General features: G+C 36.7%; 1 protein-coding gene and 1 non-coding gene across 2 annotated transcripts in view; one reads left to right on the top strand and one right to left on the bottom strand.

The window, feature by feature from the left end:
- Positions 1–27528, bottom strand: part of GUCY1A2 (guanylate cyclase 1 soluble subunit alpha 2) — a 324265-nt gene that overhangs the window by 231088 nt on the left and 65649 nt on the right. The window contains exon 4 of the mRNA XM_019469312.2: positions 15801–16519. Within this exon, the coding sequence (XP_019324857.2) occupies positions 15801–16519 (719 nt within the window). The remainder of the gene's footprint in view (positions 1–15800; positions 16520–27528) is intronic.
- Positions 23751–23870, top strand: LOC128776349 (small Cajal body-specific RNA 7). Its single transcript, XR_008421426.1, has one exon. It is a non-coding gene; the product is annotated as a small Cajal body-specific RNA 7 (non-coding RNA).

The following is a 27528-nucleotide window of genomic DNA, read 5'->3' as shown; positions in this document are numbered from 1 at the left end:
AAAGATGGGGTGAAGGGAACATGTCCAAAAGTTAACCCACAAAATCCTCACACCTTTGATACTAAGATAGGTAAAAGTAAATGTAATTTAGGTATTATGACTCAAGAATTATTAAGGGCAAAAACAGGAAAATATTAATAAAGCGCTGAAGTAAATTCTTGTACACATAACAAAACAATTTTGAAATTTACGAGAAATATTTTCTTCCAGGAAACATGAGATCAGAGCCTTGTTCAAATTATAAAGAACATTTCATACCAGACACACTTAATAATTTCTTCCCCTAGAAATTATCCAATTAGTGGTTAAGGGAAACAAAGCAGATGTACATATACTCTATATTTAGACTTAGAGAAGACGCTGAGGACACATTTTTTTTAATTAAATTACTTTAAATTGTTATATGATAGGGGTGAGAAACAGTCCTATAAATTGAATATTGGCAGCGCTTACAAAGTCACACTACAAAACTGCTGATCTCTTCAAAGAAATGTCTGGGGAAAGCTAAAGATATCAAACTATATGGAATGTCTTCAGGATAATGTTCTTTAAGAAAATCAAACACATTTTTATAGTGCCCAATGATCCCTATCAGGAACAGAACATTGAATCCTTTTATGCATATGGAGACAAAATTATTCATTCTCTTCTGTAATTTAGTAATACAGGTTCAAGTTTAAAAAGGCATAGCCATGGGAATAAAGATTCAATAATACAAGAGCAGTAAGTTCTAGAGATCTGCCCTGTGGTTAACAATATTGTATTGTACACTTAAAAATTTGTTAGAGTGTTGATCTTATGTTAAGTGTTCTGACTACAATAAAATTTTTAAAAAAGTATCTATTCATGAATGGAAAAACTGACAGACTGCAATGTAAAATCTATGAAATACATAATCCCATAAAATCAAAAAGATTATAAAGAAACTGAAAACAGAACCTGTAAATAATTTATTAGATATTATTTCTATTCTGTAAATTGGGAGGGAATAAATAAGGATTCTAACTTCATAAAACTTTGTCCTTTTGAGTTTATATAAATTGTAAGTATTATATATAAACTAACATGCAAATTATTTCACAGAATAATAAACTCACAGTATGGAAAAAACTACAGACCAGAGTTGAATGGTAATTAAATCACTGAAAATTAGTTGTTATAACCAGTCTCAGAAAGACCTGAAGAATAAAATAATGTATGGAGCACCTGGGTGGCTCAGTCAGATAAGCATCTGACTTTGGCTCAGGTCATGATCTCACATTTTGTGAGTTTGAGCCCCATATCGGGTTCTGTGCTGACAGCTCAAAGCCTGGAGCCTGCTTTGGATTCTGTATCTCCCTCTCCCTTTCTGCCCATTTGCCACTCAGGCTCTGTTTCTCTCTCTCTCAAAAATAAATAAACACTAAAATAAGTTTTAAGAATAAAATAATGTATAACCTACCTAGGAAATGCATCAGAATAGCACAGAATCCTTTTAATGTAAAATACTTATAAAAGTTTCTTTTTTACTCTTGTTTACTGAAATTCTGTACTAAAGGTACATTTATTGCATTTCTAGTACCATCTAAATTAGAAAATAAGGGAATGCAAGGTACTAGAATCATAGTAAAATTCTCCATACATGTAGAGAGTGACAGATTCCATGACATCTTTACTAAAGGGGAAGTATGTCTGAAGCTAGCGTTCAACAGTCCATAGAGAATTATTTCATTCATTCACTCATAATTTTGAGACATAAAACTTAAAGTCTCAATCCTTTTAACGAATTCTACATGTTACCAGAAGCATTCTCAATATTAACCATCAACAACTGTCGGGAAATAGGTTCTACTTATACAAATGGGTTAGGAAAAAATGCTTAGGGTGCAAAGCTGCCACCAAGGGGTGAAAATGCCCAAGATGAGCTAGTGAGATATTGTACTGGGATCACGAGTAACCTGTTATAACACCTGCAGGAAATTACTTTCCATCTGGCACCAATGTACATTGATCACAAACTCCACTTGTCCCTCAGACCCTTTGCTTCTTACACACACAAGTTAATGATTACTGCCTGATTGTTTTCTTCATGTTCACATGTGTAGGATCTTGTTTTCCTCATGTTCACCTCGTGGGTAATATCTTGTGAGCTCAAAAAACACAGAAACGAAACCCCTGTTTGGGGCTCTCATCTCCTCCCAGACACTAGCCTCTCTCATATTCAATTCTGCATCCACTCTCTTGCTGGACAAGAGAGAACTCGAGACTCATAGTCTGTCACAAACATCACAGATTAATCTGTCCTGACAAGAAATACAGTTCTAGATCTCTCCTTCAAAGGGACAGAGTTTGGAGATCAATTTTCTTTATCTGCTTGTCTCTGGCACTCAAATCAGATTTGAACTCCTCTGAGCCTCTATGAAAACATGCACACTGTCTTAAAAGAAAAGCAAAAATAAACCAAGACAATCATGTGATTCAAACATACTTTCTTTTCAGAAAAACACAATCCAGTTAACCCTACTCATTCTCTTGCAAAATAGGGAAACACTATTAAACATGACCAAGGGCTCTGGGTCATATTTTGTATGTATGACAGAAAAAGATCAACCTGATAAAAAAAAATCAGTCTTTAACCAACAATACACTAGAAAATGAAAACTGTTATTTTCTAATAACTAAAAAGCCTCAAGAAAACTTACTAAAGACTCATATCCTAATGAATTATTTACTATTTCAGGATTTCCTAGAGGTTCAATTTTGATACTTAAAAGCATAAATAAATACTTTCTTATACAGTACTTCTGTAAGCTGTTGTAAAGATAGCTTTTCCTATGTTTTACTATTCATAAAAAATAGCTCATACAAATCCAATTTTCATTGCATTTTGAGGAGTGGAAACTGGCTGCTAAACTTGGAGCCCAAATATAGGGGGCATTTCAAAGATACTTTAGTGAGGTGAAATTTGAAGGACATTGTAGACTACATTATAAAAGACAAGGATTGTTGGCATGCGTGGATGGCTTAGTCGGTTAAGCATCTGACTCTTGATTTTGGCTGGGGTTACGATCTCACGGTTCCTGAGTTTGAGCCCCTCATCAGGCTCCGCGCTGACAGCAGAGCCTGCTTGGGATTTTTCTCTCTTTGCCCCTCCCCAACTCACACATTTTTTCTCTCTCTCTCTCCCTCAAAATAAACTTTAAAAAAAAAATAAAAAATAAAAGAAGAATTGATAACTAAAATTACAGCTTTTACAGAAATGTCTATTTCACAAATTCATCAGTTCAGGAAAGCAAATAAAATGGTATCAAAGCTTATCCTCATAAAAGCACAGAATGTCTGTCAGATATGAACTACTCTGGCTCAGTGAAATAAGTCAGACTGAGAAAGATACTGTACGATTCCACTCTTATGTGGAATCTAAAGAAACAAAACACGTAAATCAACAAATATAAAGCAGAAACAGGCCTGCAGACCCTGAGAACAAACTAGCTGTCCCCAGAGGGGAGGGGAGTAGGCAACACGGGTGGAGGACATGGGGAGAAGCAGTGTTCCAGTCAGATGGGAACTGCACCTGTGGTGAGCTGGTGGCATGTTCAAACTCATCATGTCACCATGCTGTGCACCTGTAACTAACATAATACCATGTGTCAACTGTATTCAAAATAATTAAAGAAAAAAAAAAAAAACAGCACAGTGCCACCTGTCAAATGGCAAGCGCAACAAATGTCAGCTGGTGTTACTGACAGACAAAAAGAAAAACATAGGTACTGCTCTTATTCCATAAAATAGCATTTTAAATTTTTTTTTCAACGTTTTTTATTTATTTTTGGGACAGAGAGAGACAGAGCATGAACGGGGGAGGGGCAGAGAGAGAGGGAGACACAGAATCGGAAACAGGCTCCAGGCTCCGAGCCATCAGCCCAGAGCCTGACGCGGGGCTCGAACTCACGGACCACGAGATCGTGACCTGGCTGAAGTCGGACGCTTAACCAACTGCGCCACCCAGGCGCCCCTAAAATAGCATTTTAAAAACAATGTGCTATTATTTACCTCTGAAGATTTTGGGATTCCCTCTCTGAATCTTTGATAAAATATTTCTAAGAGGTTATCATTTAATATATTTTTGAATTCCCAAGTATCGCATAGCTGACTATCTTGAACGGCAGCTCACTCCATTTTAAATGTATCTAATGATTGGAAAGTTCCTCTTAATCCTAAAACCAAATCTACTCCATTATAATCTGCACTTTGATCCTAGTTTTGCTTTCTGAAATAAAGTGGAATAAATAGTATCTTTCTTCTATTTGATAACTATTCAAATACTTGAAGGAAGTTTCCACATCTTTCTTATGAATATTTTCATGCAAGGCACTTAGTATCTTTCAATAGCCCAGGTACTGTTTTGAGTGCTTTGCGTGAATTAATGAATATATATAATATTATATTTCATATTTAAATATTAAACCACATTAAGAATGAGTAACACTCAAATTTAAGAAAAGGAACAGGGCTTAGTCAAAATCAAGAATTAAAGATATGAGAAGCCACCAAGGAAATGTTAGATATGTTTATTTGTAAAATGGAAGTAGTAAACATATTTGTAGACATCAGGAGAATGTGATAGTTGTGCAGGGAAAATGGGAGGGTACAAGAAAGGCCCACTGGCCATAAGGTTTGCAAGAAAAACAAGTTTTTAAAAGTTAAATTGCTCAAGATCATCCAGCAAGTAAGTGACAGAGTTGGAATTTGGGAAGTTCTGGTCCAAAGATGACATTCTTAATCACACAAAATACTGCCTCTCAACACCCTTTCTGTGCTTTCTGGAGGAGGATGTCCAACCAAGATACATATAGAGCTAACTGTTTCTATCAGAACCAGAATCATTACGCGCTATCATAAAATCCACTTGAAAAAAGAAAGAAGATATAGTTTAAAGAATGATGTACAAGTTGCTTCCACAGTCAAGAAGTCGTGATCAGTGTTCTGGAACTCAATTATAACAACTCTCAGAATCTTGAAGAGTAAAGACGTGACATGAATAAAGGAGAAAAGAAAATCTAGTACATTGTGTTTTCATGTCTCTGAGATCTTCAGGAAGTCAGGACCACTTAAGCTGCCTTCCCACCATACAATTAACACAGTAAATGGTGGCCTCTGAGGTCCTTTTTGGATGAATATAGGGTGAAGCTTGCCTAGACAACTAATGTGTGTTCTCTTACGAGACACATACTATGGTAGTCATAACAACATTGACATGTCAACAGTGTTTGTCTAATGATCTTGGAGTATTCAGCTGACCAAGTTCAGTTGCTGCTCAGAGAAAAACAAGGATACATAAAGGTACATACTGGCCTTGTGGTTCAACTGAATTGCTGGGTTCCCACATGGGCACAAAAAATATATATATACTCAGAGATACACCTGTCATTTCAACCAATGCTATTTATAAAAAGGATGAAGTATAAGAGAAGGAGATACCGAAATATGCAAATAGTGTTGACTGATAAAGACTAGACTTATATTTGCAAAGAACAGAAGTTCCTGGGCCAAAATTTCTCCATAACTATTTTTTATAGGAAAGTAAATAAACAATCACACAAGACAATTACATGAGAACTAACAGGAATAGAGTTAGTAGGTGTGCCAAAGTATGTTAGACTGTTACTGAGTAAACAAAAAATGACACACAAAAAAGTAACTGCACTAATGATAATCTGAAAAAAAAAAAACTGTAAAGACTAAATTGGCACATGTTACTCTTTTATCAGAGAAACAATTTTTAGATCCGATTATCTAAAACTATATAAAAAAAGAGATTTATAGGAAAAAGTAAAAATAAGTATACCAAAATGTTATCAGTGAATACTTCAAAGTGCTAATAAAATAGCTTTTTTAATGATCTACATTTTTTTTTAACGTTTATTTATTTTTGAGACAGGGAGAGACAGCATGAATGGGGGAGGGTCAGAGAGAGAGGGAGACACAGAATCTGAAACAGGCTCCGGGCTCTGAGCTGTCAGCACAGAGCCCGACGCGGGGCTTGAACTTACAGACCGCGAGATCATGACCTGAGCCGAAGTCAGATGCTTAACCGACTGAGCCACCCAGGCGCCCCATGATCTACATTTTTTACAAAGTATAAATTATTTCATAATAAAAAAAACTTAATAAAAAGATTCCAGGAACAGATTGAAAAAATAGGATTAAAAATCTTCAGTAGCCAAAAAATATGTAGCTTTATTTGTTAGAAAGAAAGAAAGAAAGAAAGAAAGAAAGAAAGAAAGAAAGAAAGAAAGAAAGAAATTAAACAGATGCCCCGATGTTGTTTATAGCAGCATTATCAACAATGGTCAAACTATGGAGAGAGCCCAACTGTCCATCAACTGATGAATGCATAAAGAAGATATGGTGTGCATACACACACACACACACACACACACACACACACACACACACACACAATGGAATAATACTCAGCCCTAAAAAAGAATGAAATATTGCCATTCACAACAACATGAATGAAGCCAGAGTGTATTATGGTAGTGAAATAAGTCAGTCAGAGGGAGAACAAATACCACATGATTTCACTCATATGTGGAATTTAAGAAATAAAAAAAAGTGAGCATTCGGGGGAAAAAAGAGAGACAAACCAAAAACATACTCTTAACTATAGAGAACAAACTGATGTTTACCACAGGGGAATTGGGTGGGGGGAGGGGTAAAATAGGTGATGGGGATGAAGGAAGGCACTTGTGATGAGCATCCGGTGATGCATGGAAATGTTGAATCACTATATTGTACACTTAAATATAATATTATACAGTATGTTAAATGGAATTTGAATTAAAACTTTAAAAAGAAATAGAATATATAATACACTGGAATATATGTTTTTTTCCTAATTAAAAAAATATATAGTTACAAATAATATATGTAATTATTATCCTATACATAATAATCACAATTATTACATATAACTAGGTTTATAACATGTAAACTGCATCACAAAAGGTGGTGGGAGAGAAGGAATGGAACTGTGTAAGAACAGAACTGTCTACCAACACCAGGGCAGTATTAATTTGAAAGAGCTTATAACAAGCTAAATTATGCATTCTAATCTCTAGAGCATCCACTAATAAAATAACTTTAAAATATATTTGTAAAATAAATAAGGAATTAAAGTATCATGCTAAAAATATTCATTTAATGCAAAAGAATTCTTGAAAGAGGAACATGGGAACAAAGAAACATGAGACACATAGAAAACAAAACCGTAGATGTAATTCCAAACAAGTCAACAATTACATTAAACGTGAATACACTACAATCCAGTCAAAATGCAGAGATTATTCAGGGTGTATAAAAAAGTGAAAGCCAACTTTATCTGTAAGAAACACCCTTCAGATTCAAAGGCAAACACAGGTTGAAAGTGAAAAGGTAAAAAAAAAAGATATACCATGCAAACAGTATCTATTTATGAAACATTCAAAAACAAATATTAACTATCCTACACTAAGTCTTTCAGAAAATGAATAATAGCAAACACTTCCCAACTCATTCTCTGAGGCCAAAGACACTGCAAAAGAAAGAAAGAAAGAAAGAAAGAAAGAAAGAAAGAAAGAAAGAAAGAAAGAAAGAAAGAAAGAAAGAAAGAGAGAGAAAGAAAGAAAGAAAGAAAGAAAGAAAGAAATGACAAAATCTAAAGACCAATATCTCTCATGAACAAAGATGCAAAAATCCTTAACAAAACATCAGCAAACCAAATTTAGCAACATATAAAAAGGTTTATAACACATAAATATGACCAAGTGGGATTTATCTCAAGATTTTGAGTTCAACATCTGGAAATAATTAGTATCTCATATTAAGAGAAAGGCAAAACCACACGATCATCTCAATAGATAAAAGAAAATAGATGGTACACAATCTAACACCTATTCATGATACAAAGTCTCAACAAACTAGGAATAGAAAGGAATTTCCTCCATCTGTGTTAAGAACATAAATACCCTACAGCTAACATCACATGGAGGGTAAAAGACTGAATGCTTTACTTTTTAAGTTCAGAAAAAGGCAAGGATATCCACTATCACCACTTCTATTCAACACTGTACTGAAGGTTCTAACCAGGGCAAAGGTAGGGAGAGAGACAGAAAGAAGTAGGGAGGGAGAAATACAGGGAGGGAGATAGACAAAGAAAGACAAAATAAAAAGAAAGAAGGATAACTATCCTAACTCTCAGACTACATGACCTCCTATGTAAAAAATCCTAAATACCCCCCTCCCCCACAAAATAGCATTTTTCCTATTCTGTAATAGTAAACTATTCTAATATGAGTTTAGTAAGACCATAGGACTCAAGATCAATATACAAAAATGATTTGTATTTCTATACAAAAATACCATTTAAAAATATTGTCTTTGTTGTATCAAGAAACAAACAAAATGTTGACAAAAGTTAAAGAAGATCTAAATTAACTGAGAGAGATAACTTCATGGAATGGAAGGCTCAGTATTTTAAGACAGCTCTTCTTTCTAAATAAACCTACAGATTCAGTAAAATCCCTATAAAAATACTAGAAGCTATTTTGGAAATTGACAAGGGTATCCTAAACTTTATGTGGAAATACAAAGGACCAAGAATAGCCAACACAACTTTGAAAAAGAGCAAACTTGGAAGACTTACCCAATTGCAAAACTTATTTTGATCCAGTAATCAAGACACTGTGTTATCACCATACAGTTAGGTATCTTTAAAAAAAAATGAAAAAGAACAGAAAGGCAAGAAAAAATGTACAGTCAATTGATTTTTGACAAAGTTGCAAAGGCAATTCAATCGCGAAAAGATCGTTTTCTCAAAAACAGCAGAGACAACCGGAAATCTACCTGCAAAAAAATAAAAAACAAAAAACAAAAACTTGGGCCCACGTGGCATACACAAAATACACCTCAAAATGAATCACAAATTAAGATTTAAAACCATAAAACATCTAGAAGAAAACAAAGGAGAAAATCTGTGGCCTTCAGTTATATAAAGATTTGTGAGATACCATACTAAAAGCAAGCTTCCTAAAAGAAAATAATGGTACCATCACAGTACCATTGTGCTTCAAAAGACAGTAATTTTTGAAGTCAGTATCTAGAATGTATATTTTTTTTTAAATTCAGTAGGAAGACAAACAACACCGATATGGGCAAAACATTTGATTAGACATTTAACCAAAGAAATTATACCAATGGCTAATAAGCACAAGAGAAGATGCTTAACATCACCAGTCATCGGGGAAATGTGAACTAAAACCCAAGATACTACTTTACATCCACCAGGAAGCGTGAAGCCTCATATGTTGGTCAAATGTGAGATAGCATAGCCTCTTTGTTCAACAGCACAGCAATTCTTTAAAAAGTGAAACATATACTTAGTATATGACACGGCAATTCCTCTGCTAGGAATCTACCAAGGAGAACTGGAAATATATCCAACACAATCACTTCTATGCAGATGTTCATTGCAACATTATTCAGGACAGCCAAAGTCTGAAATCAGACTTTGTTTCCAGTGTCTATCAACTAGTAAATGGAAAAAAAACAAAACAAAACAAGAAACACAGTATATATGTGCAATGAAACACTGTACTAAAAATGAACAAATTACTCATACATGCAACAACATGGATAAACCTCAAAAACATTATGCCGAACAAAAAAGACTACATATTTGTATGATTACGTTTTTAAGAAAGGTCAAGAAACGACAAATCTATATAGATGTATGTAGGCCAGTGGTTGCCTGGGATCAGGAGTAGGAGCAAAGATTGATCACAAATGGGCACAGGAAACTTTGTTTGGGGCCGGGGGAGGCAATAAAGTGTTCTAAAATTCTACTGTTGTGATAGTTGCACATACACTAACTAAAAATTACTATGCTGTATACTTATGAAAAATGTTAATATGAATTAAGAGCATCTTTAAAACAGAGGAGGTGGGCAATGAATTCCAAACAGCTCTTCAGCTTTTAATTTAACTGAGACTGAAAGCTACCAGCTAAAACAAAAGGATCAATTAAAGAAAGATTCTGAACAATTTGTAACTCAAAGGGCCAATTCCCCCTCCCCTCCAAGAAGGTACCACTCTAGCAGTCAATGGTATCTCATCTATGGTAGGAGACACCTTTTGTTAGTTCAGGTGCAATCTTTCCTGCTAACAAAAATTAAAACGTGGTAAATGGGCACTTGAGGCATGGAGGTCACTATAATGAATATATAATTCACCAAGTAACAAATACCTTGTCCTCTCTATAGAATACGGTAACTGGACGGTAGCATGGCACTATGCAGACATTTTAACTTTATAGGCATTTAAAGATTGAAAGACCCGGAATGAGCCTCAACAATACTGGTGTCAGAATCCAAATTTGTCCAACACACTTTAAAAGGCAGTTTATGGTCAGGAAGCAGTTCCAGAGAAAAGACAAACAAACAAACAAAAACAAAAACAAAAAAAACCCACAAAAATTAGACATCTCATTTATAACTACAAGAGCAAAGCAAACTCCAGACAGTTGTGACTTGAGTTATGACTATGTTCTATAATGCTAATTTATAGAGAAAGCCCTAATGGCATTTTGTCCATCACTAAAATTATCGTTCAATATTTGAAATTCTCTAGCAGACTGTTTCAGTCTGAAGAGAGAAAAAAAAAAACTCACATTTTCCCACACTAAACTGAACTGAAGTTGAAGTCAAATGATATATTCTTGACAGCCAGGTGAAATTTGTCTTTCAATGGTGTCATTATGGCATAGTAAGATTAATAAATATATTTTCAACTTTTCAATCATCGTGTCAGGAGAAAATGGGCACATGTCTAGGAAAAATAAAGGAGTCTGGAAGCTGATCTGACCACAGAAAATCAGAGGTTAATTCCGTATTCTTTTAAAATTATTTCCTAGCATTTGTTTTGTGGCTTCTAATTAATAAGACAGACCTGGGGTAGGGACGGGGGGAGAATAAGACAGACCTGGGGATATTTCTAGGGATTGAAAAAGAAATGTGTTATTATTGTTCATGCTTTTCCTCAGTTCCAACTCTGAGAACACAAGTGAAAATGAGTAACAATGCCATTGCTCTGTTGTGGGGATGATGTATTTCAAAACCTAGACTCCTTCCACAATATTATTAAAGTTCTTTGAAGCGTTGCTGCTAAGAAAAAAATATCAAAAGAACTCATGTTATTTATTTTTTCTCAAATCCACTGTTATTTCAGGTTGTGCCTAAGCTAACCAGTTGGTTTTATCTTGGAAGCCATTGGCACAGCAGAGCACTATCACATGTGAATATAAAAGATATTAGTAGACCCAGGTAGTAAAAACTTGATTCCAAACTTCAGTGACTCTGAAAAGGAGACTTGGGATTTTAAAACAAGAACAGTTTATAAAGAAAAAAGCAGATCCCCAAGTCATATTTTAGGGAGATGTTATACCAGCAGGTTTCATATTTCTTTAAAACTATTAAACCTACTGATGTCCAGTACCTTCTTTTCTAAGGCCATAAGTGAGGAGGAGAACAGATAGGAAGAGGTTACAAGTGTGTAGAGCAAAAATAATAATCATGGCTTACACTGAAGCTGAAGATAGAAAAATTTTACATGGATTGTCATTTAATCCTTACAAAAAAGTGTTTGAGGTAGGCAGCCTAAGCTGTCAGAGAATTACTTTAAGTCGGTCCTGATAAGAGGATGACTCTTCATGGTTGAAAAGTCAGATTCCCCTCTGCTTCTCTTTGAAATTGCCTGAATTCATTGAATCAAAGGGATGATAGCAACTTTCATGACCCACTGACTTCCTATAAATTTACACATGTTAAAGATGACTTAATAAGGAGTATAAATACTAATTATTCATCTGGGCTTCTTAATTTCCAGATGAATTAACCTGAGGCTCAGATTACAGGGATTTACTAAAATCACGGGTCTGAGACGCCTCTCGCCCAGGCTACCTCCACTTTCCCACACACTATCACCTTATAATGTGGAGAAGGAAGCCATGGGCCATCGTCCAGTTTCTAACAGCCCTCTTTACACACATGGCCCCTCCATACAAAGAGGCTTTGGAATCTATGTCAATACATTAGATTCATAGGACTAGATGTAACGCCCCAAGCTGCACATTGCACCGCAACAAATTTCCTCTAAAACTCACCACAATGCCTCCAAAGACTGATGTGACAAACTTCCAAATTCTCCAAATAGTTAGATTTGAATGACCTAAAGATGCAAGTACAAATTAAGAGATTCATAATTCACCCTTAATTCCCAATGCTGAATCTGTTCTTTTTTAAATAATGAACTAATTCATTCATATTTAATGCCTGACATCTGATAAAGAAATGTGATGAAAAGAAGGTGAGCTTTAAGGAAAGATAAAAACACAGAAATGCCACATGGGCAGAGAAGAAAAGAGAGAGAGGAGACTATGTAAGGCATAGGTGATCACTTAGAAGATGCAGAGGGAGCCAAATAGAGGGACTCAAAGCTGGGTCAATCCACCTGGAAGAGTCCCTCCTGACCTCTAAAGTCTGCTGAATTGAAGCCTGCCACTGATGACTGCATATGATGTCTCTCGGTGACATTCCCCCTTCTGGTCTCATTCACTCATTACTACACAATCACAAGGCAAGTTCTCTGGAACTAGGATGATGGCTTTCTGATCCATTAGTATTTATCAAACTGCTCACAAGCATGTTCTCCCTCTAATCACATGGTTAACCAGTGACTGATAACACAAAATGACAAAGACCCTGTTTAGCAGAAGCATTACAATTCATTCCGCAAACGATTTACTGTCATTCAGCTACACAATCAGCTCTTGGTTTTCATTTCTTGGGTATGTGGCGTTTTATTTTGGTTTTTTGGATGGCAGGTATTAGTGCACAGCCAAAACAGTTAAATCATCATGAAAGCCTTCACCGTTGGACCAAGGAATATCCTAAATTATTGAAAAATAGCACTTTCTTGGGGTGCCTGGGTGGCTCAGTCGGTTGAGCGTCTGACTTCGGCTCAGGTCATGATCTCACAGCTTGTGAGTTAAAGCCCCACATCATGCTCTGTGCTGACAGCTCAGAGCCTGGGGCCTGCTTTCGATTCTGTGTCTCCCTCTCTCACTCTGCCCCTCCCTGGCTCATGGTCTCTCTCTCAAGAATAGATAAAACATTTAAAAAAAATTTTAATAAGTAAAACAGAAATGAAACTAGCACTTTCTTATCAAAGCCCCATAAAAAATTAGAAAGTTTAGACAACATGGAGTTATTCATTGATAAGAACAGCTATTATGGGGAAAATAATGAATAATAAGGTCAAATTTATCAAGAGAATCCTAATTGTTAACCTTGGTTTTCTTTCCTCTTTCCATGTGTTAAGAAAATACAAACTTGGGATTTGGAAACATAGTAATTCAAAAACATTATTCCTCTGGTTAAGACTCCATGACATAATGTTACTGACCACAGTTCCAATTGGGGCCAAGAAGAACTTCCCAAATGACCCCTTCTGGCAAACCCAGGTGAATAAGCAGAACTATAAGCCTAAGGATGAGAGGATTGCTGTCCTATTCTAAGAAAAAATCCTGCCCTATTGCTTTATTTTTAAGCTGTCACTGCCATGTTTAAGTTACAATGGCATCTTCTCAATGAGCACATTTTCCTATTACTGGAATTGGCAGGGGGCCTTGACCTGTGAGTCGTCATTTCATTATGTCTATTCCTCACCATGGTACACAAATGAAATAAATACAAGCCAGATGAAATAAAGGGGGAAAATCTGTAGCAATAACTATGAATTGAATTAATTTTTCTCCAATCTACAAAATATATAAAGCAATTAACATTGGTAATAACATATTCTACTGCAGGCACATTTTCAAAAATATAAACTTCAATTTTAAAGGCCAACACTGCTCACACCCTTCTAGCCAAACACTTCACTTCTGTAAAACAGAACCAACAGTTTTATTATTCTCTAAATTAAAAGGACAGAATAATTTCAAATTTAAATCACCTACAAATACGGACAAAAACATACACTAAACAACTTCGTTCTTTTGCAACAAGCTTCAAGAAGGGGTAGCAATCACTGAACATATAAATACATATAATATATATGTGAAAAATATTATTTAAAACACCATGTGTAATCAAACAGAAATAATAACAATTCATTCAGACTAAAATACCCAAGCATGCCAAGCTGGAATTTTCAAGTTTATCCTTAGAAGCTTTCGAATCACTGAATCTAAATGATGAAAACAGCACTTGTATGAGTTTCCTAAGTCATGGGATCCAGTTATCCTGAATAAACGGGCATCGTTCCCTATTTCCCAAGTGTTTTGCTTAAAATGTTTCCATTGAATTTCAAAATTATAAAAAGCAGTTCTAAAACGAATGCTACAGAAAATCCTCAAAAATGTCTTTGGCTCTGCTTTCAGGGGGCTAGTCTCTCATTTATTTATCATGGCAGTCATGTCAGAATACGTGAGTACTCATTCACTGAGTTTTTAATTGTGTCTACAACTCATCTTTCCTTTAGCCCACAGGAGCCTATTCATTTCCAAAAGTCAACAGCTTTCCCTAAAATGCTTGTGAACAAGCTGAATCACCTAGAAGAAGTTCACTTTTTTTTTTAATTTTTTTAACATTTTATTTATTTTTGAGAGAGAGAGAGAGAGAGAGACAGAGCATGAGCAGGGGAGGGCAAAGAGTGAGGGGGGGACACAGAATCTGAAGCAGGCTCAGACTCTGAGCTGTCAGCACAGAGCCCAATGCAGGTCTTGAACCCACAGACTGCGAGATCATGACCTGAACCGAAGTCAGATGCTTAACTGACTGAGCCACCCAGGCGCCCCATACTTTCCTTGTCACAAAATACCAAAAAGCTCTACTGGCAGTTGATACACACAAAGGTCCACTGCAGAAGAATATCATTTATATCATTTATTTTTGTGTTTAAAACAATAATGACTAACTTTTCTTCACACTCCTATTTTAATGGTGACTTCCTCTAAAAAAAAAAAAAAAAAAAAAAAAAAAAAAGCTTTACCCGAGGGCACATATTTGTGTCAACTATTTAAGATTCTTCTTTTATATTTTCATTTCTTAATAACCCAGATTTTCCAAACAGGGATTCCAAGAAATTAATAACAATTCCTAGTGTTGATGCTGTTCTCCAAGCAGTGAGCCTGTTCTAAAGGAACGAGTCCCTGTGTCAATGCTACAATCTATTGAGAAAAGCACTCTTGAAGTAGCCACTTAATTTCCAACTCTTAGAAAATCCATTATTCTGCACACTGAGACAAAAATAGGATGCAACCAAGACGTTCCTAAATTATGACATTTAGAACAGAGCATATTCAAAGTGGAGCTAGCTTTCCACCCATAGTTATTTAAGGAGAAGGTGAGCAGGCCCCACACTGTTGGAATCCACCTTTCCATTTCTCTCCTGTTTGCCTTCAGTTGGTAGAAATATTCATGGGTTTACAGGATCAGGTTCTTGGTGAGTCCTATCATTTTTGTAATTACTGTGGCTGGTATTAATAAGTGTCTTCTTTTTATATGCTGAAATAAATTAATGAAAGAGGCAGACACTATGCAAAATGGCTGGGAATAAGGCCAAATCCTTTTCCATACATCCAGGGACCAGTAATTTTCTAAATGGCACTTTAAGCTCTCTCGCCTAAATAATTACAAGTACCGCCGGCATGTAATTTACAGAAATAATTATGCACTCTTCCAGTCCCCATCACCCATCTCGAGCCCATGGCCACTCACCTTGTCTTTATTTTCAGTGCCGGAAGCCTCAGGCTTGGTCCTGATCACAAACGGGGTGGACAGTCGCAACAGGACCCTCTCAAAGGCGGCACTGACCTTTGGAGAAACGATCTCGAAGCAGTCCTCAAACCTGAGCACTTTGTGGGTGTCGCAACGCAGCTGCTTCCGCAGGCCTTCCCCCAGCTGCAGGACGGACATGTGGGCGTCGAACATCAAGTGGAAAGGGAAGGCCCTGCAGAAGGTGCTGATGCTGATTCTGAGGTCGGCAGGGATTCGGGAGGCTCCCCGGGGAAGGTTCTTCACGGCATCAGTATTGTCACATTCTTTGATGAGGAAGGTAAGACAGCTACAGTTGCCTGGGTTCGAACCATCGGAGCACAGTTTCTCATTGGCCACCTGCTCCACGCTGACGTCCAGCCGGTAGATCTTCTTTCCCGCAGCCTTGATCATGCCCAGCATCGCAAAGCCCACAACGTGGTGAGGACGGAAGTAGTGAAGCAGAAGGGCGCCCTCGGGGAGCTCCTTGCACAGGAACGATGGGGACTCCAGCGTGGCCTGTTTCCCAAAGGAAGTTCTGATGTGTTCCAACAGAGCATCAAAGCCATTAAAAAAGTCCTGCAAAGTGCCACCTACGGCTCGAAGGACTCTCTCATTCTCATCAAAGCATATATTAAAGAACTCCTCACCAAATCTTTCTTGAAGTTCCTCGAACTTCAAACCTAGAGGTAAATGGGAAGCACATGTTAGTCAAATGCAATAAAATAATCGAATTTATAGCTTTTTTTTGAATGCTCATCAAATGAGATAACTAGGCAGTGAAGCTGGACAGGTGTTTCCCTTGGGCCCACAGATTCCCAGAGAGATTAATTCATTTTGAATTAGAGAAAGAAAATTTCAATCCATCTTCTGGGGGCTTCTAAGATGTTGATGGGCATAAGCTTCCTTTATGTTTGTTTGCTTTTGTTTTTAAGTAGACTTTATTTTTTAGAGCAGTTTGAGATTCACAGCAAAAGTGAGCACAAAGTATAGATATTTTCCATAGAACCCTCTTTCCACAAACGCACAACCTCCCCACCCCACCCCACCCCACACATACAATCAGTCATGCACTACAGTGGTGCATCTGTTACAATCAATGAACTATAATGACACAACACCATCACTCAGTCGTTAGTCTACAGTAGGGTTCACTCTTGGTGTTGTATGTCTTTGGGCTTGGACAAATGTGTAGGGATATGTGTCCACCATTACAGCATCACACAGACTAGTTTTGCTGCTCTAGAAATCCTCTGTGCTCTGCCTGTTCATGCCTCCCCCCTTACCTCAACCCCCTGTAGCACAAACTTTCTAAATGCTGCTAATTTAGCTGCAACAGTTTGTTTTCCATTTGCTATAATTATCACAAACGAGATCTTTTTCTTAATGGTTTCCCTCATTGGTAAAGAAACTTTTCAGAAGCAGCTATCAGCTTGTTTCTCTGTCGTGCCCATCCACTATTACTATTTGACTTACCAAAATTCTTCTGTTAAGTGGGAAATGTCAACCAGAGAGAGAATTTATGGTACTTGAGCAGAGAAAGGTAATGGATTATCTAGTGTGAACAGAAGGAATGAAGTGAGACACTAGGGAGAGAGGGACAAAACAAGAAACTAAAAATGGCAGAAGGGTGGATGGATTTGCATTCTTTCACCCACAAAACGGAGAGTAACCAAGAGTCTGTAATCTCAAAAGAAAGAGTTAAAAGTCTTTGTCTTCCCAGTTCACATTCACTCCCACCTGCCATGGCGAGAGGAACTCTATCTTATAATAATGGAGGTATAAGGAATGGTAAACACACACACACACACACACACACACACACACACACAATGCAATGCACTATGTAGAAATTAGAACCAGTCACATGTGATCTAGTTAGATCCATCCTTAAGGATGATCTGAGGGAAAATATGGAGGAAATTTACGGTCCATAGAGGAAGGATACAACACCCATGTATGATTGAGGGTGTAGACTAAAGGAAACTTCTATACAGAGTCAGTCTGTTGCTTCTCCTTTGACTTTGGCTGAAATCAACACATTTTAAGTTCATATATTCATATTTTCTTGCCTCGTCTACTCCATCTTGCAAGGAGGTCCTGAAGATAAGGCCAGACTGGGAAAAAAACAGAAGGTCACTCTGCCAGTGTCCTATTCAAGGGCAGAGCCATCTGGGCTGTCTATGGCTCGCTTTGCTATCTATTCCTACATTTATTATTCCCTAAGGGTTCTCCCCATGCAGAAATCAGGGAATAAAGCAGAGTCAACACTACTATTTGAAAAACACAGTCAAAAGACACCAAATATTTTTTGAGAGAGTATTAGAGAGTATAAACTTTGTGACAGCCAAGTGAAGTAGTCAGTTGGACAAAAAAAGTGAAATGAATGTGAAAATCAACGTGAAATGAAAAAAAAAGTAGAAAACCTAAGAGAAAAAGAGTCCTTTTATTAAGAAGAATTTCATATTAATTTTACTTTCACAGGTTTGACATTCAAGTCAAGCTGACAAAGTCACCTATCAAGATAAAAACATGAGCGCACATCTTACATGGTCATGGTACAAGATTGCCCTTCAACGTAGGCTGCAATCACGAGCAGTAAGACCAGCTCAACTGATGATAATAGCATTTATCTGTCCAGTTCTCCAGCGTGGAAGAAAAAAAGGTGGACGACACTCACTGCAATTTGGCTCCTGTCCCAATGGCTCCACTGAAACTACTCTTACAATTGCTTAAAGCAATACATACTGCTTCATCCCTACCTTAGTTAACCTGGTTTGTTGTTTTTCTTTTAATTTGACTGTATCATCATCTTACTCTCCTAAATCTCCCTTCTCTTGGCTTCTAAAAATATACCATTGGTTTGATTACTGACAGTCTGAAGACTCGTTCCCTAAAATGTCTTCCTACACCAAATCTCTGTATCACCATCGATACATAACTAAAAAGTCCTAATACAATTTAAATGTATATCCCTTCAAATGTATATCCCTTCTTGGTTGCTATCAAATTTTTCAATTACAACATTCTAATTAAAACTAAATTCAAAATAAATAAAAATTCCTATAAGCTGATTATACTCCCTGAACAACAAAATTCAATGAGTCACTAAAACATCCCATGAATTGCTTCTATATTTTGAAGAGTTCTATCTTAAAAGGACTCAGAGTCTTTATGCGCAAAAAAGAAAAAAAAAATTTCTTCTAACTTGCTTTTTTTTTATAACATTGAAAACGCCCTCAGAGTTATTAAGAACAGAGATTAAACATAATATAGTAAGCTTATGTTCTATTTTCATTGCCAGAATCCCAAAAAATCATCCAGAAAATAACAAGTAAATTCACCAGGAGCACAAAATAAAAACTACTCCATGAGTACAGCATTCTATCTGCTAGGAATCCCTGCTATCTTACAAAGCACTTCTCTACCTGAGGGTACAAGGGCTGTTAATTCTGAAATAAAGACACCGAGGCCTGCCCAGATACTAGAGTCACTTGTACCAACAAAGAAAAGCTAGAATATTTCTACTATCACACCCAAATACTATACATGGTAATTCTATAAAATCACAGTACTCAATTAACTAATTAAGATTTTGGGGGCACCTGGGTAGCGCAGTCAGTTAAGCGTTCAACTCCTGATTCTGGTTCAGGTCATGGTCTTATGGTTTGTGGGCTCCAGTCCCACATCAGGCTCTGTGATGGCAGCACAGAGCCTGCTTAGGATTCTCTCTCTCTCATTCTCACTGTCTCTCTCTGCCCCTCCCCTCCATGTCAATCTGTCTGTCTCTCTCTAACTAAACATTAAAAAAAAAGACTTTTGTTTTCACAATTATTAAGCTTTACAGGATCATAAAAGAAGTTCTTCAAGTTGGAAACATGTAAAACTAGGGAAAGATCACTGTAACTTTTACAAATAGTTCCATTTTAAACCTTATCTCAAAATTCAGAAAGCGCAGAGAAAGTAGTTCAGCTCAGACAAGTGGTACAGTTCTCACTTCCAATATCCCACTTACGAGGATGCAAACCCCCTACTTACAGCAAATCACATAAAACATACAGACCATGCTCATGTGTTCATGTCAGAAGATGCTATGACAGCTTGACCTTTGGGTCTATAAGAATATGTTCCTCTAGAGGCAAAACTTACAATAAATGTGCTTTTATTAACAAGTTAAAATTTTAAATTACTGTTGGGCCACCTGAGTGGCTTAGGTGGTTAAGCGTCTGACTTCGGCTCAGGTCACAATCTCCCGGTTTGTGACTTTAAGGCCCACATTAGGGCTCTCTGCTGTCAGCATGGAGCTTGCCTCAGATCCTCTGTCTCCCTCTCTCGCTGGCCCTCCCCCTCCTTCCCTTCCTCTCTCTCCCTCTCTCAAAAATAAACATATAAAAAATAAAAAATTAAGTAAAAATTTAAAAAGTATCTAAAACCACAGTCATGCCACATTTAAGGGTACCTAGACACCTAGACACATTCTTTTCTGATATGAGCCTCTAGGGATAATTAAGTCACAGTGTGATTAGGCTGTGACAGAGGCAAACGGGAATACTTATGGACAATGGAGAAAAGAATGTGTGACCCCCTCCTCCACAGGTTTTCCTGTTTGCCTCTGTTAGAGGCATGGGTTTGAGCCCCATGCCTCTGATAGCGTCTGAAGAAGAACTTGAATAAAAGTGGGTGTTCAAAAACCCAACAAGGAAGGCACAGTCACGCTGACAGATGGACAGTAATGGAATACAGAGAATGAATACAGTGATGAACCAGAGAAGTGGGAAAGCCCAGCCTGGTCAGGGATGGGCAAACGGTAAGTGGATAGCATCTGGGGAATAGGAATGAGGGGGTGAGCTGTTAACTGATGGGCAACACCAAGCCTGGACTTTTGAGCACCAAGACCAGAGTCAAAGGCACCAGCCAGAGAGATGCTATAATGTCTTTAAAAGCCTACATTGACTGAACTAGAGAGGTCCCGGTGAGAAGAATATTAAGCAATGTGCCAAATATTTTCATAGATCACTTTACACTTTAAAAAATTCTTATCAAGTAGATATTTTTAATTGTCTTCATTTTACAGGTGAAAAATGTTAAGACATTTGCCCAAGTTCACACAACTATACGTAGCAAAGGTAGGTCTCGAGGTGAAGTATGTCTGATACCACATCTTGTGAAATAAACACAGAGGAAAACATCTGTGCGAGGGAAGAAATGCACGTCTTGCCCACTGTTATTTAATCAATACCTAGCATTTTGCCTGTCATTTAGGAGATGCTTAATACGTATTAGCTGGATGGTCAATGAATTAATGTATCACTGAAGTCAACAGAAAGCAGTTATAAGGAGCAGTCAACAGCTATCAAATGTCACAGTGAAGTCAAGTAAAAGAAAGACAGAAAACTGTAAAATGGATTGGTCAGCACTTTGGGGACCTTTGACAGCAATTTTAGTGGAGGAGGGGGGCAGACTACTGGGTGTAAGGGGTTAAGGAGTGTGTGACAAGTAAAGAAACAAAAAGTTTTCAGCTGGATTAATATTATTGGAGAGCTAAAATTACTTCCTTTATAAAACTGTAACAAATATGACCACTATACTTGGAAAAGGAAATATTACCTTCATTGAGAACCAAGTAATTAGAGAGAGATAGCACCAAATACACAGCATTGTACATTTGGGGTCCTGGGTCCTCTAGGGGAAGATGTATCAATAAAAGAGTACAATTAGTGTTTTTTTAGATCCAGAGACCATCCTTGTCACCCAGGAAGGGCACGGGTCTCCACTAACACAGGAAAACACCAAAGCAGCAAATGTATCCTTATGTGGACCAAATATCAACTGAGGAGGTGAATACCTACCAGCTACTCACTTCTGTGAGCTGCAGATGCCCCATAATTATCTTTTAATTATTTAGGCTCCATCAAATTTGCATCTAAGTAATGTCCCTCGGGGCACCTGGGTGGCTCAGTGGGTTGAGCGGCCGACTTCGGCTCAGGTCATGATCTCGTGGTCCATGAGTTCAAGCCCCGCGTCGGGCTCTGTGCTGATGGCTCAGAGCCTGGAGCCTGTTTCAGATTCTGTGTCTCCCTCTCTCTGACCCTCCCCCATTCATGCTCTGTCTCTCTCTGTCTCAAAAATAAATAAACATTAAAAAAATTTTTTTTAATTTTAAGTAATGTCCCTCAAGCACAACTATATCTCCAGTCCAAACCGTAAAGAGATTCCAATATTTTAAGGAGATAATCATCCTCTTGGAGAAACCATTTTTTCAGCTTTCCTTCCTCCATTATAACTGACATATAATATTGTATAACTTTAAGGTGTACAAAGTGTTCTTTTGATACATTTATATATTGCAAAATGATTACCCTCATAGTGTTAGCTAACACTTTCATTATGCCACATAATTACTTTTTTTGTTTGTTTTTGGTAGTGAGAACATTTAAGATCTACTCTCTGAACATGCAAGCATATAATACATCATTGTTAACAATGCTCACAAAGCTGTGCAATAGATCCCAACAACATATTCATCTTCTAACTGGAAGTTTGTACCCTTTGACTAACATCTCCCCAATCCCCCACCTCCCAGACCCTGGGAATCGCCATTCTGTGAATTTGGCATTTTTTAGATTCCACATAGAAGTGACAGCATATAGTATTTGTCCAGAAACAATACTTTTATCAGGAAGACCCTAAGGTCTTTGTGAGCTAGTTTGAAACCCAGATGACACTTTAATAAAAATATTATTCTAGTGTCTTGCCAATCTATAAAGAAATGACTGAAGTTGGTCTCAGCCTCCCAGGGGAGACTTACCGGTAAATACTATACGCATATGTCTAAATAATAACAAAGGAGAAAGGCTCAAAAGAAATGCCACTGGGAGTGGAAGGTATTATGCTGAGGGAAATAAATCAGTCAGAGAATGACAGATATCACAGGTTTTCACTCGTATGTGGATCTTGAGAAATTGAACAGAAGACCATGGGGGAAGGGAAGGGGAAAAAATAGATACAGAGAGGGAGGGAGGCAAACCACAAGAGACTATTAAATACAGAGAACAAACTAAGGGTGGATGGGGCGCAGGAGAGAGGGGGAAATGGGTGACGGGCATTGAGGAGGGCACTTGTTGGGAGGAACACTGGTGCTGTATGGAAGCCAAGTTGACAATAAATTATATTCATGAGAAAAAAAAAGAAATGCCATTGCCTGAATTGTAATTTTAAAGAAAACTGTTTTCAATCTGATCTATCAATGCAGTTTCATTTGAATCTCTGTTGGGGTGATATAAAACCTCTGTAGTTTCCGGATATTCTGGAGTTAAGTAAGTAACAGTATAGGTATAATAGTGAAAAGAAAGATCCTTATCAATCTTGTCCTTAATCTGTGAAGAGTTAAACAATGAGTTTCTACTATTTTAGAAGCAAATCATTCTCCTTTTACTGCATTTGTGGCACCTCTGCCCCTCTCCAAAAGGAACACAACTATGTCATATATTTACTTTTAAATATAAGTGAACCAAAATTAATTGTTTCAAATTTTATGATACACTTAAAGAAAACAGAGCATACAGTCAGATTCTTAAAAAAATATATAGGGTTTTAACACCTTTGAGCTAACAAAGAATTTGCTAACAACAGGGAACTCTCTAATATATTTAAGATTAATTAGTGAATATCCAAAGGAGTAGGTATTATCAAAGGCAAATTAAGTGCTTCAGGGACATTTGTGATGGTTAAGTTTAAAGTTTTTAAATTGGAGAATATGCTAAGATATACTTTAAAATATGCATAGGATATAAATTTTAATAGTGAGAAATATGGCATAATAGAGGTGAAGCCAGACTCTATAATCTGGGCTACATTTACAGTCTGGGATACATTTTTCACCAAGAAACTACACCTAAAAAGCAGCGCATCCTATGGAAATGATGAAATAGAGATAACTGGGTGTCAAATGTTGTATGATTGGAAATTTTTAATATGTAAGTTAAGAGATTAATCTAAGTTTTAAAAAAAGAGCATCATAAAATTACACTCCAATATTATCAGTTGTTTCTCTTCCCTTTCAAACAGCAAAGCCTATCTGTGTGCCTTTCTTATAAAATACCAGATATCCCCTTGTATTATATATATTTGTCTGGATTCCTCTGTTGACTATAAAACAGATTTAATAGCACAATTCATGAAAAGTATGACCTCTAAAAACAGTGTGATCTAGAATGAGAAGAAAAAACCAATGGAGGAAGAAATATAAACCCAAAATAGAATTTCCCCCTGAGCTGTAGAAAATCCTGCATCTTTAGATGGAAAGGCACAAGTTCCAGCCAGATTTATTTATTTTTTTTTTAACATTTATTTATTTTTGAGACAGAGAGAGACAGAGCATGAACGGGGGAGGGTCAGAGAGAGGGGGAGACACAGAATCAGAAGCAGGCTCCAGGCTCTGAGCCATCAGCCCAGAGCCCGACGCGGGGCTCGAACTCACGGACCGCGAGATCGTGACCTGAGCCAAAGTCGGCCGCTTAACCGACTGAGCCACCCAGGCGCCCCTCAGCCAGATTTAATAAGGGCACACGCGCACGCACACAAACACACACACACACTAACACACGGGATAATGGGATACAGGATAATGACAGACTATCTGCAAATTAATAAGTGTTAAATAAAAATTCATGAAATAAGGGCAAAGAGAAACTATTGACTCCTCCAAGATGTATTTTATCCATAATCTGGAGGTAAGCAATCGGAGTAAAATCCAGGAGTTGGGAGGTTGGGAACGAAGGCATTATCAGCATTCTAAAAGTCTCTTCTCAATGGAATCAGGGTGAGGAGAGACAAAATACAGTCTTAGTAGGAAAACAGGTAATAATTTGTTTTAAGACCATGAGACAAACGTGGGTCTAATTTGAGTAACAGCAAATGAAGGTAATCAGTTATGGGCAAGCACAGTAGAACTTTCAAATTATGAAGGTAAAAACATATGTTTATATTTAAGTTTATTTTCAGAGAGAGAAAGAGTAAGCATGCACACCAGCAGGGGAGAAGCAGGGAGATGGAGATGGAGAGGGAGAGGAAGAGGGAGAGACAGAATCCCAAGCAGGCTCTGAGCTGTAAGCACAGAGCCCCACGTGGGGCTCATACTCACTAACTGTGAGATCATGACCTGAGCCAAAATCGAGTCAGACACTCAAACAACTGAGCCACCCACACACCCCTGCACATATGTTGATTCAACTTCATCAATACAGAAAATGATAAGGAAAGAGGTTGGAAAATAATCAGAAATCAGGACAGAAGAAAGAAAATCAAGTAAATTATGCATTTCTGTAAGTATAAGCAAAACCTCCCGTCAAATGGCAGGAACTCTCTTTTCATCCACAAGAGGGGCACTTATAAAAAGTGATTTAAAAATAAATCAGTAGGCAACAACTTCCAGAAAACTACAAGAAAAATAAGCAAGGAGCAGGATTAATATCAAGCCAGGCATAATTTAAGCTAAAAATGTAAATCAGGATAACGAGAGACATTATATAACAAAACCACAAAATATAAAGAAGACTTAAACCAATCAACATTGCCGTTAAATACACAAAGTAAAAACCATTAGGAACTGATTGCTAATGGATACATTTTTTTTTTTTTATGTAGTGATGTTTTAAAATTGATTTAGTGATGGTTGTACAACTTTGGGTATACTAAAAACCCTGAAGAATACACTTTAAATGGGTACGTTTAAATTATAAGGTATGTGAATTATATTTCAATAAAGCTCATATATTTAAAAATTAAGAATGAAGGAATCCTATACAATTCTCCTGGGAAACTTTAATATAGATCTCTCAGGATCATATGCATCTAACAGAAAAGCAAAATCATAGAGAAATTAAATAACATATACAACATAACAATAAATGAACTTAATAAAAATAAAATTATAGTGGGAAACTTTAATGTGCCTTTTTCAGAATCAAAAAGATCAAAGATTAAAAAAGCAAAGTCAATGATTAATTAAATACATATCAGCAATAAAAAATAAAAACTGATCAAAAAGTAAGGTCAATGGAAAAATGAAATTAAAATAACACAAGCAAAGTCCAAACACATATATGCATAAGTATACACACACATACACACACACACACACACACACACATATATGCATGTGCTTTCATATATGTGTTTGCATACATAGGAAGAATTATAAAAATTCCTCAAATACTTGGTCAGAAAATTCCCGTAATATATTTTTAAGTAAAGATTTTGCAGATGACATTTTATAATAGTAATAAAAATAATAAATATTTGTAAATAACAAAAAGATAACCCAAAGTCCTATCTATTTAGAAGGTGAGCAATACTCTGTTGAATTAAAGAGACAATCAAAATTAGAATTATAACTTGTAGAAAGCAATGAAAAGAAGACTACTTCATACAAATCCTGAGGCACAGCAAAAACTGTACTTAAAAATGTAATCAGGGGCGCCTGGGTGGCGCAGTCGGTTAAGTGTCCGACTTCAGCCAGGTCACGATCTCGCGGTCCGTGAGTTCGAGCCCCGCGTCAGGCTCTGGGCTGATGGCTCGGAGCCTGGAGCCTGTTTCCGATTCTGTGTCTCCCTCTCTCTCTGCCCCTCCCCCGTTCATGCTCTGTCTCTCTCTGTCCCAAAAATAAAAAAAAATAAAAATAAAATAAAAAAAAAAATTTAAAAAAAAAAAAAGAAAAAAAATGTAATCAATGTTTCCAGCAAAAAGTAAGCAAACAAAAACTGTAAAATTAAGAAAACTGTGTTGAGTTTTTTTTTTTTTTTAAGTTTATTTTTGAGATAGAAAGAGCATGAGCAGGGGAGGGGCAGAGAGAGAAGGAGACACAGAATCCAAAGCAGCTCCAGGCTCTGAGCTGTCAGCACAGAGCCCAACACAGCACTTGAACTCACGAACCGTGAGATCATGACCTGGACCAGAGTTGACCGCTTAACCCACTGAGCCAATCGGGTGCTCCAAGGTTTTAAAAACTTAATAGGTAAAAGCTGAAACTAAAAGAAAAATATACTAAATTAGGAATGAGAAAGAAGACATAGACACATATTGAGAAGAAATAGAGGAATCAAAAAAAATTGCAATGTTTGCCACATACAATTGCATGTGTAAATGTAATGTTAAATAGATAATTTTATGGCAAAATAGAAATGATCAAAATTCACCAAGAAATGGGCAATGTGAGTTCTGACTAGTCATTAAAATAAATAATTCCAGTTATTTAAATATTTCCAGGCCACAGAAAAAAATATTAAAATCACTCAATTATTTTTATTAAGACCACACAACTGTAATACCAAAACTTGACATAGTATAGTAAAACCAATTTGTCTTATGAATATTTACTAGAATAGTAGCAAAATGAATCTATAAATTTGTAGAATAATACATTCTGACCAAATAGTATTTATATCAGAAATAAAAACATAGATCAATGGCAGAAAATCTATCAACAAAAAAATATCATCTACATGAATAAAATTAAATGAGAAAACGGTAAAATTCTATCAGTAGTTTCTGATGAGTCTGAAATTTAATGGTCTTAATAATTTTGAGTAAAATTGGGATATAAAGAAACTGCTCCAATATAATTAAATGCTGCTTTCCAAAAACTGGAAGTAAAACTTTTGTTCAAAGGATAAAACACTAAACACATTTCAAC

This window comes from Panthera pardus, unplaced genomic scaffold (genome assembly GCF_024362965.1).
Source record: "Panthera pardus isolate Hobbes unplaced genomic scaffold, ASM2436296v1 HiC_scaffold_12, whole genome shotgun sequence".
NCBI lineage: Eukaryota > Metazoa > Chordata > Mammalia > Carnivora > Felidae > Panthera > Panthera pardus.
Note: the sequence above shows the minus strand (reverse complement) of the source record. Positions and strands in the feature narration are given on the sequence as shown.